The sequence below is a fragment of the Hibiscus syriacus genome, unplaced genomic scaffold (genome assembly GCF_006381635.1).
Source record: "Hibiscus syriacus cultivar Baekdansim isolate YM2019G1 unplaced genomic scaffold, ASM638163v2 tig00110264_pilon, whole genome shotgun sequence".
Lineage (NCBI taxonomy): Eukaryota > Viridiplantae > Streptophyta > Magnoliopsida > Malvales > Malvaceae > Hibiscus > Hibiscus syriacus.
The window spans coordinates 2,142,798-2,158,374 of record NW_024062653.1 but is presented as its reverse complement, the minus strand read 5'-3'; the positions used below and the strand labels follow the sequence as shown (position 1 = coordinate 2,158,374).

At 32.4% G+C, this 15,577-nt stretch overlaps 1 protein-coding gene across 2 annotated transcripts; it reads left to right on the top strand.

The window, feature by feature from the left end:
• Positions 1–8,686: 8,686 nt before the first annotated feature.
• Positions 8,687–10,067, top strand: LOC120115385 (dof zinc finger protein DOF3.6-like). 2 transcript variants are annotated; one of them, XM_039136113.1, is made up of 3 exons: positions 8,687–8,820; positions 8,965–9,868; positions 9,983–10,067. In XM_039136113.1, the coding sequence occupies exons 1-3, from the start codon at positions 8,770–8,772 to the stop codon at positions 10,012–10,014; spliced, it is 987 nt and encodes a 328-aa protein (XP_038992044.1). In that variant the 5' UTR covers positions 8,687–8,769; the 3' UTR covers positions 10,015–10,067. The 2 variants fall into 2 exon arrangements, with proteins under 2 accessions (XP_038992044.1, XP_038992043.1); XM_039136112.1 differs by having other exon boundaries at positions 8,956–9,868.
• Positions 10,068–15,577: the final 5,510 nt, after the last annotated feature.

The following is a 15,577-nucleotide window of genomic DNA, read 5'->3' as shown; positions in this document are numbered from 1 at the left end:
ACAGAACAATCTCAGATTTGAAAGGTCAGTAAAGCCAAAGCTTGAAAAGAGAATGGGGCACGATGGATTCCAAGGACCAGATTGGCAGACAAAGCACGCGACTCCGTCCAAGAGATAACACATGTTGCATGCATCTTAGACATTTTTAGGTGCATCACATTCATCATTTTAGCATACATGATTTTTACAACTTTTAGAGTCAAGTTTCGACTTCAGGATGAAGGATACTCGATTCGTAAGCACCTTTAATGAATGATGGTGGTTGCTTAACTCAGCAGTGAGAAGCTACACCTCAATCGACTTGACACATCTACAGATCTCAGAATCAATTTCAGATTGGTTCGAGAACCAATTCAGATCGAATCCGATTCAGCTCAAATCAACAATGAACAAAATGTTTCCAGTTAATGTCTTCAAGCCAGGTTTCAATTCCACGACGGAAGATATCCGGCTGACGAAATTTATCAGCAGACTTTTCTGTGAAGGGAAGTCATCCAAAAATCATATTATTTGGTTCAGACCCGCTCAAAGGAACCGCTTGAAGAACTATGACTGGCCTAGACCTGTGAAGGGATGCCATTTTTTGTTTTAAGATAACATTTGCAGCATAACTCAAGGTGAGAAGGGTTATCTGCCAACAAAGACCTTCGAGTTCGATTACACTCAGCTTCGAGGGTACATCATTTGCAGCATAACTTAAGTCGAGAAGGGTTATCTGCCAACCAAAGACCTTTGAGTTCGACTACATTCAGCTCAACGGCATATCATTTGCAACATAGCTTAAGTCGAGAAGGGCTGTCTGCCAAAGACCCCCGAGTTCGATTACACTCAGCTTCGAGGGCACATCATTTGCAGTATAGCTTAAGTCGAGAAGGGCTATTTGCCATCCAAAAGACCCCCGAGTTCGATAACATTCAGCTTCGAGGGCACATCATTTCCAGTATTACTTAAGTCGAGAAGGGTTATCTGCCAACCAAAGACCTTTGAGTTCGACTACACTTAGCTTAACGACACATCATTTCCAGCATAGCTTAAGTCAAGAAGGGCTATCTACAAAGACTCTCGAGTTCGATTACACTCAGCTTCGAGGGCACATCATTTACAGTATAACTTAAGTCGAGAAGGGTTATCTGCCAACCGAAGACCTTTGAGTTCGACTACGCTCAGCTCCAAGGCACATCATTTGCCGTATAGCTTAAGTCGAGAAAGGCTATCTGCCATCCAAAACACCCCCGAGTTCGATAACACTCAGTTTCGAGGGCACATCATTTGCAGTATAACTTAAGTCGAGAAGGGTTATCTGCCAACCGAAGACCTTTGAGTTCGACTACGCTCAGCTCCAAGGCACATCATTTGCAGTATAGCTTAAGTCGAGAAGGGCTATCTGCCATCCAAAAGACCCCCGAGTTCGATAACACTCAGCTTTGAGGGCACATCATTTGCAGTATAACTTAAGTCGAGAAGGGTTATCTTCCAACCAAATACCTTTGAGTTCGACTACGCTCAGCTCCAAGGCACATCATTTGCAGCATAGCTTAAGTCGAGAAGGGCTATCTGCCAAATACCCCCGAGTTCGATTACACTCAGCTTCGAGGGCATATCATTCACAGCATAACTCAAGGCTAGAAGGGTTATCTGTCACCAAAGACCTTCGAGTTCGACTACGGTCAGCTCCAAGGCATATCATTTGCAGCACAACTTAAGTCTAGAAGGGTTGTCTGCCAACACAAGATCTTTGAGTTCGACTATGCTCAGCTCAATGGCACATCATTTGCAGCATAGCTTAAGTCGAGAAGGCTATCTGCCAAAGACCCCCGAGTTCAATTACACTCATCTTCAAGGGCACGTCATTTGCAGCATAACATAAGTCAAGAAGGGTTATCTGTCACCAAAAGACCTTCGAGTTCGACTACGCTCAGCTCCAGGGCACATCATTTACAGTATAGCTCAAGGCAAGGAGGGCTATCCGTCAATAAAATTGTTGAGTTCGATTCCATTCATCTCGATGATACCTCAATTACACTACTGTCCGGTTACAATCGAGGTTTTCAAGTCAAGAAGAAGACTCAGGTTAACCGTGCCTCAGTGATATAAAAAAATATTTCTCGACAGTATAACTTAAGTCGAGAAAAGCTATCTGTCAGCGAAGATCTTTCGAGTTCGCTTTCATTCAGCTCGAGGGCCTATCAACCACATGGTGGAGTCAAATAAATTTTTTCAGTCGAATTTTCAACCAAGGTCTTTAAGCCGAGAAGAAGACCGAGGTGGGCTGCAATTTGAAGCCATATCCTGATTCTGAATTACGACTTCAATTCCATATCATTTCAAGGTGGACTCGACTTCGCGACAGAGGGGTCATCTGTAACACAATTCGACATAGAGTTATTCTTGAACTCTACCGAACGAAAATTTGTGTCTTTTTATCTTTGTCCTATTTTTCGTTCCACGAAAAAGGACAAAGAAGGCAATTGTAGACACTCATTTTTGTCCATATTTTTTTAGTTGTGGCCATTTTTATTTTATTTTATTTATAATATATATGTATATATTATATAATATTGAAAACATTTTGAAAATATATATGATATATAATTTTGAAAATATTTTAGAAAAAATATATAATATATGGTTTTTAAAATCATTTTTTGAAAACTTATATAATATATAATTTTTTAAAGCATTCTTGAAAACTGATATATAATATATAATTTTTAAAACATTTTTAAAAATTATATAGTTTTTGAAAATATTTTTTTTGAAAATTATATAGTTTTTTTTTAAAAAAATTGAAAATTTATACATAGTATATAGTTTATAAAAAGAAACAGTTTTAAAAATGTATATTATATAGTTTTATATTTATTTATTATTATTATTATCGTTATTTATTATTATTTTTTTATTACTTATTTTTTTCTCGTTTCAGGTCCAAATGGTCAACTGTCCAGTCCAACAAGTCACAGTCAGAGTCCAAACACAGATGGGCCTGATCCAGCCTGGTAAGTTTAAGGTTTGAAAACCCTAAATGATATCAGTTTCAACAACGCCGCAAAACAAGGGAGATGAACGGTCAACAGTACCAACGACCAGCCGAAATCCCCGGGACTGACCCATCCCGGGGTGACCGGCCACAACAGCCACGAGCGCCCTTATTTCGAAACCGACGGGCCACCGGTGGGGGTATAAATACCCCCAAGCCACTGCCAAGGGAAAGAAAAAGAACACAACCAATATTATCGAGCTACAGAGATCACACAACATAAACCGAGCCAACAGTAAACCCACAGTGACCATCATCGGGCCACAACAGAAAAAAAAAAGCCAAACGATCAACGAGAGAGCCAGTACAACACTCTGTCAACACAACCACAAAAACACGAAGCCAAAAGAGAGAGAACCCACAAGTGAACACAGTACCCACGGGAAACAATACCAAACATCATTTGAGCAACAAACCACAACCAAATAACACGAGATCCGAAGCAAAACCAAACCAGAGAACCAAAAGAAAAACAACCAACAGTGAGCAAAACGTACATGCAAAAGGGGAAAAAACAGTAAGCAACCACTACCCGCCGAAAGGAGCCCAGAGCATCGTCGAAAAAGTGAACGGTTGCTGGAGAAGGTAAAAAGCCGAAGGTCGTTTCCTAGATCTATGCCGATCTATAGGGGTTTGGGTGATTTGGGTTACGATTTTGGTTTTACGGCGACAAGAGGAGTCTTTTGAGGCTTGGTGGGTTTTTTCGGCCGCCACAGGTGGCGGCCGGAGCGACATTAGGAACGGCAGCGGGCCACCGGGACAGTGGCCAGAAATCGCCTGGAGATAGGCGAGAAGAGAGACTTCTCTTCTCTCATTTGTAGAGAAAGGTATTTTCATGGGGGAGAGTGAGCCGTTTTGGCTTATGGGAAGGGTATTTATACATAGCAAAACGACGCCGTTTAAGGGGGTGGGATCTGCGCGGTTTAACAAATAGGGTTAATCCCATTTTAGGTCCCCTACGTTTTAATGAAATTTATTTTCACCCTTTAAATTGAGCTTGATCTTGATATTACTCTTAATTTTATCCCCTAATTTCGTTATCTTTTAAATTAGTCCTTTTTATTTGTTTTGATATTTAATGTTTAATCTTGTATATATGTTTTTATCATTTTCATATATATTTATTATTAATTACCTATTATTATTATTATTTTATTTCAACTTTTTTTAATTTAATTTAATTTTTTGTTTATTTATTTTTATTTTGTTTTGTTTTTTTAAATAATTTTTTAAATAATTTTTTCTCTCTTTTTTAATTCTATTTCTTTTTATTTTTTTTTCTTTTGACTTATTTAGTATTTATTTATGTTCTCTAACCTTTTTAACTTTGTAGATAAATTTCAACTGGTCAATGGTAAACAATTCGAATCGGGTAACTTAAATTTTAATTTAAATTTACAATTTTCACAATTAAAGACAACGGGTAAATTAATTGGTACCGAAAGGATGGTTCAAGGGTGCTAATCCTTCCTTGACCGTAACTGACTCCCGAACCCGACAAGTTTCTGGTACAACGCAGATCAGGTAAGACGGTGTCCAACCCACCTAAATTCGTTTTAAAATGGTCGGTGGCGACTCTAACCCACATTTTTCAAGTCGAAGCCCAATTCCGGGGCCCAACCGAAAGACGGTTACGACACTTCGTAAACTAAATATATTTTAAAATTATATTATGCTTTTAATGGGTACGATACAAATTTCATCATTCAACTTTGATCATATTCCTATTTCAATCGCTAAACTTCAAAAAAAAAAGTTTAATTTGATCTCTCAACTTTGTTATTGCTTTGGTTTTTTCGGTCAACCGTTAATTATTTAACGTCGTTACGGTAGAGTATCTATATTTTAAAAATTAAGAAAAGCCCTTTAATTTTTCTTTTAAATTTATAAAAAAATTCCATAAAATCTTCATCCCTAGATTTTTTAACCTCGCTTTTCAGGTTCCATTTGATTTTTTTGGCATTGGGACATCTTCTTTCAAATCCATCTAATGGGAGGAGAATGAGAAGACGAATAAAATATCTTCAATCCATTATAATTGGACGATGTAGATTGCATATTATAGTTGTTTTTCTTTAGATTTTTTGAGTTGAAGTTTCACGAGTTTTAAAGATATTTTGGAAAAATTTAAATTGATAGAGTAATAAGAACTAATAAGATGAATTTGTCGATATATAGAGTGGTTGGAGAAGATGTAATTGCTGGAAAGACGATAAAAAAAATGAGAGTAAAATGAAGTGGCTTCCACGTCAGCAGAAAATAATCTATGTCGCCCTATTATTTTGTGTTTAATGCCCAAGTAACAAAAATAAAGTAATTCAAAAGTTAAAGGATTAAACTGATTTTTTTATTAAAAAATTAGTAACCAAAATAAGAATATAGTCAAAGTTGAGTGATGAAAATCATAGTTTGCACCTTTATTCTATCCAAATAGGAGTCTAACCTTCAATGTATACATTTTTAAAAAAAAAAAGTTTCAATGTATACTTAAATATCATTTGAAACAATTAAAATTTTTATAAAAAAATACTCATAAATAAATAAATAATCGTAGAAATAGAAAAAAAGAAAAAGCTTCAATACATTCAGGAAAAAAAGGGGTCCTTAATTTTGTGCCACCCACTTGTGGGCCAACTATATGCTTGATTGATCCTTAATTTCATGTGAAAAAGCATTTGTAGGAACCCCTATCTCTTTGAAAGTACTGGAATGTATAATTTAATCATACAAAAATTACTTATTTACTAATTATGAACATTCACACGGCTTCATTACTAATTATTGATTATTGTTATACACACATAGTCATGCATATTCTTTAATATAATTTATTGTTTTATAAATAAAATTATATAAGAATATAGAAAAAATTTAATAGAAAATTTTAAGAAAATAAAAGATACAAACAAATATTACTATCAATAGTGAATGATAAACATCATCAACAAAATAACAGTTGAGTATGACAATTAATTTTAACACAATTCAAGTACGACATATATGAGGCGACTATGGACATCTAGTCAGATGAGAGAAACAACCCAGAATTCAAAATAAGTAAAGATCAACATAATAACCATCGATTGAAGTATAACGATAAATCAACTTGGAAAAAAAATCTTGCAAAAGCAAGATTAAAATTGTTAAAAGATCTACATACACATATATAATTTTTGTATCAATAATATGTTTTTATTATCCATGAAAGTAATTTAGTTTCTACAAAATTAAAAATGCTATTTGTATTTGGACAATTTTGAAAACGAGGTTTGATAAAATTTATATTTACTTTTTCTTTTTAATAAAACCGTGATTAAGATCAATCGAACGATCCAAAATTCATGATCAAGCCAACAAAGTTGCTCATTGCATGATCACTCCATGAAAGTTTCAACGAAAATTTCGGCCTCATTTTTCATATGTGGGGGACCCTTGGAGTGATGTGGGGTGTGACGCCAGCTTTATTAAAAAAATAATAACATACGTATATATTTATAGTTTCAAAAGAAATTATATTATTCCAATGTAAGCCCCAAATACACCCACCTTGCCCGAAGGTGTTGTGGGACCCAATTAAATCTTACGTGGCACGTGACAAATTTTAAAGAAAATGAAAATAAATTCGATTGCGATTGCGATTGCGAGCATCTATAGACGACTTAGCTTCGTATCTTACTTACGATAGTTTCATCGTTTGAACTATATTAATGAATAGTCGACATCATTTAAGCATCGGTTAAAACAATAAAATGAGAATATTCATTTGATATATTGAGGATGGAATACAAATTTTACAATAAAATATTAGTTGGTTTAATGAAATAAACTGTTTGATTCATTAAATAAAATTTAAAATTTTAATTAGTACATTTTGAATATAATAAATTAAATAAAAAATATTATTCTTATTATAAATTTTATAATATTCAATTTAAATCATTTTTTTATCTTCGTCATCTCATTTGCTTGAATATTGAGTAAAAGTTGAATGTAAAACTTCACCTACAAGGCTTGAAAGAGACAACAAAGGACGAGAGAAAAATAAAATAAAAAATATTTTACATGCAAAAATAAATAAATAAAATCATCTAGGGGACAAGCCTAAGAAACAAAGGTACATTCGATTGCGACACATCCACCCAAAGGACTGCCACTAAGACCAACTTTTTTTTCTTCATTATTATGTTCTTAGTAGAAACAATTATTATTTTATTATTACAAAGTTTCATGTAGGGTTTTCTCTTTCTCAAGACATGCATGATCATTCGTATCTTTTTGGGGCACTGTAATAATTAAAATAATGGTAAATTATAAGGTTGATTTTTTTTAATTTTTTATTTTCTTCTATTAATTTAAAAATATAATATCTGATTACTTTCATTTTTATTTAATTAAGATGTGATCATTGAAGGTTAATTTTCATTAAACCTCTAACAAATTTGTTACTTTCATTTTTATTTAATTAAGATGTGGTCATTTTACTTAATTAGAAAGCTTTTGGGATAAATTATATATAAAATCATTATTTAATGACCTATTTGATATTTTTATGACCAATTTGTTATTTTTGAAACTTCAATGGGAAAATGGAACTTACTCAAATATTAATGATCATTTGTGCAATTAAACCTTTTTAATTTTATAAATTCATAGTACCCTTAGTCATCGATATTAATTAAATAAAAACAAAAATAATTAAATCTTAATTAAATAAAAAAAAATTGACTAAATATTATATTTTTTAATTCAGTTAAGAAAATCATACAAAACTTAAACAAAATTAGTCAATTATGTAGCTTACCCTAAAAGCAACTAACTCTAAATTCTAAACTCTAAATCCTATATCCTTATTTTTGTCTCTTCTTTATTTTTGGATATGAAATTAATGTATTTTTGTCATCTTAATGGACAATCTATCTTTCTTTTTAAAACATGAAAGTGATATTTTTGACCATCTAAATAGTTATCTTTGATGCATTTAAGTCTTATTTTAAAATTTATTGACTAATATCATTGGTCAAAAAGAATGTTATCTTCTTTAGGGGATTTGAATTTGAGCAGTTACATTTAAAAGGCGTGCATGCGTTATCAATTGACTAAGAAAATTTTAAATATATATTAGATTGTAATCTTCTCAAAATATTAAATTTTTTTAGTTTAAGCAGTTTTAGAATTACTCTCACAATTATTTAAAAAAAAAATACTTTCATTGATAGCATGATTGTGTTTCTATTCTCAAACCCTTTGAGCGATCTTTGTTTAAAAGAAATGTTATTTTTTTAGAGATTCTGAATTCGAATAGTTACATTTATAGAGTGTGAATATTATCAATAACTAACAAATATTCTAAACTTATATTATCTTATAATAGTTATAAACTATTTTACAAAAATTAAGTTGACGTTAATACATTAGGTGATCATCGTGAACTATTAGTTTCTCTTTAAAGTACCCAAAAAAACATTCTCAAACATATAAATATTACACAAATTTATTTGTAGTCAGTATTAACTCTTATTAATTCAAACCCTAAAAAGAAATTTAATCAAACCAAAGAGGGACTGGGATGATAAGAAAACAAAATATAAATATAAAATAAACAAACACTTCCTTTGCTTTCCTTTTATTTTCATCTTCTTCCTGCAATTCTCACTTGTTCGGATGTGATTATCCACCGTATCACCGGAAACCCTTACAAAAAGATTGAAAGCTTAAGCTCAATAAACGCCATGGCTTTCTCTTATGTTCCAGTCTATCTAGATCCCCCCGATTGGCAACAGGTAAATTTCCTTTTTCTTTTCTTTGCTTGGCTGGCTTCTGCTCCAAGAAAGATATAAGTAATATTCTCACCCTTTTTCCTAATCTTCACTTGAATATACCATTTATTTGATCTTCTTCCTTTACTTTTTGTGAAGTTTTTGCAGCCACAAACTCATCAGCAAGCTGGAGTTATCGATAATGAAAGTCATGGTAGTTCTCAGCTTCCACCACCATCCCCGGCGGCGAATGTTGCTGGTGGTACAGGTGGTAAAAAGCCTAATTCGATGGCGGAACAAGCCAGACTAGCTAAAATACCACAGCCGGAGTCGGCTCTCAAGTGCCCTCGTTGTGAGTCGACTAACACGAAATTTTGTTACTTCAACAATTATAGCCTTTCTCAGCCTCGCCACTTTTGTAAGACCTGTAGACGGTACTGGACTCGTGGTGGCGCATTAAGGAACGTCCCGGTCGGAGGTGGTTGTCGGAGAAACAAAAGAAGAAAGGGAAGCAATAGATCGAAGTCTCCGTCCGTAGTTTCCGAACGACGAGCCGATTCGAACTCGTCTTCCGGTACACTTGCTTCTAATAGTTGCACTGATGTTTTAGGTCACATGAACCTAGCAGTACCACAATTGCCACTATTTCCGCCTTTACATCATCTCGGTGGCTACGATTCCGGTGATACCAGGCTGAGTTTCGGCGGAATTCAAACTCAGGTGGCAGTGACAGGTGGTGGAACTGACATGGATTTTCAAGGCTCAACAAGTGGTTTAGTGGAACAGTGGAGATCACTGCAACAGGTTCAGCAATTTCCATTTTTGACTGGCTTGGAGCAGCACCAAAATGAGCTGTATCCATTTGAAAGTGAAGGTGTCCGGCTGCCACCGACTTACAACGCTCACCACCTGCTCCTGTCTAAGCCACCGGAGAGAACTATTACTCAGCTCGCTGCTGTTAAAATAGAAGACTTTCAAGGATTGAATTTATCAAGGAATTTCTTGGGAATTTCAGACAATGATCATCAATACTGGGGTGGCAACGCAGGCAACTCATGCACTGAGTTTTCTGGTGATACATACATACATACATGCATGCATACATATATACATACATACATGCATATTCTTCCCTCAAAACCCAATCTTAATACTCGTTTTTGGTCTTTGGTTAAATTATTTACAGGTTTCATCAAAGAGAAATCAAGTCATAGATAACTTTTGCAAATTTCAAGTTTCCAATGGAGTTCAATTACAAGATTTAATGGTAGATTTCTATTCTTGAAGAAAAAACCTACTAATTTGCTGTTGTTCATTTCAATCTTGTTGTGTTTTCTATACATTATTATATTTTTTTTAAAAGACTATATATTATTGTAATGATCCAAGGAATTGGGTAGGTTTGAATTGATTATATGAAATATATTCATGGAGACAGCAAAAGAGTGATCACGAAAATTTATTTAATACACATATAATATAAAATTTAACTTCAGAAATATGTATGTTCTAAACCTTAATCTTGAATAGGATGAATGGAATCAATGTCACTCCCTTCATCATTTTTTTTCACCATCAATATATTAGATAATAATCATTATGATCACTCGGTCGAGTCAAATACTACTTTCTATCATAGTTGAAAGTGAGATTCATGCAATTAGACAATAATTCCTATTAAATATATATATAAATATTATTTTCTATTTTTTGGTTCACTTATTTTTTTAAAAAGTAGTACAGATTATAGCAGCTATTATAAAGTAAGAATTTCATGTTTGAATAATTATTTCATATTTATGGTTAAAGAATGCAGGTAATGTAGTTTCAGTCTTTCTTTCTTTTTTTCCAACCACAGTGTGTTGAAGATAAAGTGATTTCACTGGATTCACTGGTGCTGTAGGGGATCACTGATCATCAGAATCAATGTTAACGCTTTAATCATGTTTGATGGCAAATTTCAAATTCCTAAGGGTGCGTTTGGTTCACGGAATGTATGATTACTAGTGGGAATGTAAGATTACCAGAGAATAGGATTACTGAGAATGTTGTATTTTGTGTTTGGTTGGTTTAGCAGGAATGTAAGATTATCGTATTTGGTTAAAGAAATAAAAGATTATTGGAATGTATATTTGACCAAATTGTCCTTATTATATATTTGTTTTTTTAATAAGTCGAAACTATTTATATATTTTCTTTAAAAAAATTTAAATTTATAATATTTATATAATATTTTTACAAAATTGAAAATATAAAAAGGTTAATGAAAGGGTAAAATTTTATTTTAACCCCTGAACTTTATATAAAATTTTAATTATAGATTTTTTTGTAAATCTAAAATAGTTTAAGGATAAATTTGTGATTTAATCTTCGTAGAATTTTTTATTCAATGACAGAAGAAGGATATTTTTGAAAAAATTTTTAAGGGCATTTTAGTCTAAAACGTCAGTAATCTAACAATACCTAAGGAAAGGGAGGTAATGACATTCCCGATAATATACCTAAAAAAAATTACTATTGGTAATCTTACATTACCGGGATTTAGATTCCTGGGATAGGGGAATGTGGATTCCATTCCCATGAGAATCCCACATTCCCCCATCCAAAAGCCCCCTAAGATATTGCTTTGTCTCACATTTTTTAGGGTTTTTAACCTTAGGTTAGTTATTTTTCACCCAACCAATAACCCGGAAATATAATACCTCATTTATATTATGATTGAATGATTAAGTTAATTAATAGGTTAGGGATTCCAAAAATAGGAGATAGAAGATTTGTTATATATGTATGTATAATGTATGGCGTGATAGGTTCTCCCTGTTTCCAATGGCAGCTTTCACTTTTGAAACATCCTTGTTATGTTTCTTTTTCTTTTGCTTGCTTTGGAATCTCATTTGTGTTTGGGGTTAAGTCCCCCACGTTCTTCCACATGTACTCAATCATACAACTCAATTTAGATTCTCTCTCATCACTTCTATAAATTCTTCATTAGTTCCTTCACTTTATTATTATAATTTTTCATATTCGATCTATAATTTTATGTTTAAGATTTTAGAATGTCTTTTTAAAATATAATATCTAAAATTTAATTTTATGTTATCATCATACATATAAAAATTGATTAATCATCAATACCTGACCTATTAATCGATTATTCTAAATTAATTATTATAAAGATCCATTATAAGAATAATCTTTCCAACACAACTTATTTTATTAGAAAATTTCAAATAATATTATTTTCAAGATAATTGTGCTTATAAATTATTCAAGTTCGAATAAAAAATATTAGAAATCATAATATGATCGTTATTAAGCTCGATCTTAGAGAACTCAAGCCTTTGATTACGTTGAATGTGAGTATCCTAAGTCGACAATACTTAATTTAAGTAGTTAATGAGCTACATCCCTCTTAAGTGGGTAAAACACTACGCCTTAACAAAAATTAAAATTTCAAATCCTAACATTATAAATAAAGAAAATTAGATTAACATGGTCATCCTTATAATAAATCTCTATAATAAATGATATTAACTAATCCATTAATGAGTTAAATACAAACATAGACAAACATAAAATTTTATGTTAAAGGGGATAAATTTATAAAATTTTAGAAGGGAGTGGACTTATAAAATTTTAAGAGAATGAAAACAAATTATCAATAAAAGTTTGAAAGATAAAATCTAAAATATAAGAGGATTGATTTTTTTTTGGAACGAATCTCCCCTACTCACGCCTTTAGATCCATCCCTAAATACAAATGATTATAGAAAGCGTACAATATCTAAAAGACACGTACAACGTTACTTAGAATGTTACAAGGTGATGCTGCAACACCACATAAACAGTCACGACTTTATCTTTGTAAGAAAAGACTTTTGGGTGAGGAAAACAATTACCCCTAATTCTAATGTTTTATATGTATTATTAACGTATATTCTCCATGCAATCAATCATGTATGCAAAATATTGGAAGCTTGCGCAATTAAGCACCAACTTCTGTTTTCAGATATACTTTGTTGAATTCTAGATAAGATTGCAAAAGAAGATGTCATAAAGAAGCAACTTAAAGACTATTGACGTCAAATGCTAAGCAATACCCCTGAAGCGCCTAACCAAATGAACCCAACGACTTATTCACATACACTGCAATAAAAACTGCAGAAAATTTGGTCTTTGTTAGTTTGAATAAATATCAAATCAAGCTTTGGCTTGTCGAAATTGTATGATTAAATACTTATTAGGTCTTTGTTAATTTTGAAGATAGGCAAATTGATTTCTTCTATGATTTAATTCCAATTTCATCCCTAATTAATGAATTGAGTGAATAATTCAATATTATGATAGAATTTTAATTATCGATTTATTTTCTTCCAATAGATTTACTTTATGAAACTTAACGGAATGCGATGTCATGTTGGATTATATAGACTTATTAGCATAAAGGATTGATCCATATTAAAATGATATAATATAATTAAAGTTAACTGAACTTTAGTAATTGACTCGCGTGTGTGTAGATATCTTAATATTAATTTCTAACTGGTGATTTGAAATAAAAACACGATGGTCCAAACAAATTAAATACGAAATAAAATTAAAATGCTATTGATGTAAAACATGGTGGTCCTATATAATCATTTTTTTATAATTTGAGTCAAATCTTTCACTTTAGTCTTAAAGTTGATTAGATCAGCCTTTAAATTTGTGCAAATTATCACTTGAAACATAATTATTTTGTCCTTGTAATCAAATCCCTAAGAGATTGATTTTGACTAGAGGTGGGTGTACATATAAGCTAAGCTCAACATGTTTTGTTCACTCATTTTTCCATTACACGTTGGTTAAGAGTGGAAGTCTTAAACAATAATTAATCAAGTTCACACTACAACAAAGTATATAGCCGCATTTATCGCGGCGTTTTCAAAGAAAATGTCACTAAATTTATACATACCGCGACGCTTATATTCAAAACGCCACAAAATGGTAACATTAACGGTGTTTTTCCATAAATTCCGCTAACACTCGTACTTTAGCGACATTTATTTCACAAACGTTGCAACATATAAGTACTTTAGTGGCTTTTTAAATAAACACTGCAATAGGATACATATATTGTGGCGTTTTTAGAAAAACGCCGCTAAAACCTAGTACTTTAGTGGCATTTCTAAACAAATGCTTAAAAAGAATAGTTCTTTAGTGGAGTTTTTAAACAAACGCTGCAGTAGGGTACATATATTGTGGCCTTAGGCAAACACTGCTAAAACCTAGTACTTTAGTGGCGTTTCTAAACAAACCCCGCAAAAGAATCGTTCTTTAGTGGCATTTTTGAAACAAATGCCGCAATAGTTCGGAACGCTTGTGGCATTGTTTTTAAAAACGCCGCAATATATTAAATCGTTAGTGGCATTTTATTTGAAAAGGCCGTGATAGTTTGTTCTATAGTAGCGTTTAGTTTAAAAAAACATCGCAAAATTTTATAAAAGCCCCCAATCTCGGTCAGTGTTGTCTCTTTCTCTCTCAAATGTTTCAATTACTGTAAACCCTCACTAAGCTACCAAATCCCTCTTCCTCGTATAACCCTCATAACACAAGCCCTTTTTAATCCCAAGTCGGCTCTGGTTCCTCAGGTCTCGCCTAATCTGTGTTCTATCTCTACAGATTCTATCGAAGGTCGATCTGCTTTTCATTAGTACTAGTACTGATCTTGTACTTCATTTCTTCATGATATTTCAACGTAGTTGATCTTGTGCTTCTTTCTCTTATGCCCCTATACGTGACTTTCTCATTGTTTTCTTGATCATCGATATGCAACATGTGTTTTCGCCCTATCTTCTTTTTGAGTTTTTTTCATTTCCCTTTTTTTATTTCCTCTTAACCATAACTTTTGTCTTTATCTACTAGAAATAGAAGGGGTAACTGCCACATCCATCTTTTCTTTGATGTCTAGAACATTAGTTTTTTCTTCTTTTGTTTACTTTGTTACTAAGTCTCATTCTATAAATGGTTTTCTTTGTTTGGTTGTTTGGGTTTGTTTCATTATCTAATCTCAGACTATAGTTAATATATTTTATAAAAATATATATTTAGGGTTTATAGTTTTCTATTTTGTTTTGCTCTCGAATGTGTTTATTCCAACAGGAATTCAATTTCCTAAGTATAGTGGGAAATGGGTGCGATCATAAATTTGTTTCTTTATAAAAGTATGGACTTGTGTTGTGTTGTTCTTTATGTTTTTGTTAGTTTTAATGTTGCATGGAATGTGCTAATATTATTTGTTATTTGAAGTAATTTGAATCATCATGTGGTAATTTGCATGTATGAATTTGTTCGAGCAGTATGAAGGATTGTAATTTTGTGTTGGTCCTTAAATCTAAGAGGAGTCTTTTATTGTGAGGGTTCAAATAACTGGAGTGTTAATGCAATTAGAAGAAAAACAATTGGAACTGGTAAGATGAGGTGTTATTCAATTATATTCATTAGTGAACTGGTACTTGATTATTTTTTTCTTTCTTTCTAATCCAGTTTAAGAGTTTTTGCTTCAGTGATTTGACTGTGAATGAAGATAAATATTATATTTATACATATATACACACACAAGCATATAATGTGGGATCTATGCACATTCTGGAATATCCTCAAGAAAATTTCAAAGCCAATCTGCTTATTCTTCAGATTTATCTAGATCTATAAACTCAAATTCCATTGTGGATCTAGTTATAATCATTTATCTTGAAGATTTCCAAGATACGATTCCTCCTCCTAAAGTGAATACATACCC

Bases quoted from the DNA above. Each gene is read 5' to 3' on its own strand.
- LOC120115385 (XM_039136112.1), top strand. From the start codon at position 8,770: ATGGCTTTCTCTTATGTTCCAGTCTATCTAGATCCCCCCGATTGGCAA. The intron at 8,821-8,955 runs GTAAATTTCCTT...CTTTTTGTGAAG, and splicing joins ATCCCCCCGATTGGCAACAG to TTTTTGCAGCCACAAACTCA. The intron at 9,869-9,982 runs GTGATACATACA...AATTATTTACAG, and splicing joins CTCATGCACTGAGTTTTCTG to GTTTCATCAAAGAGAAATCA.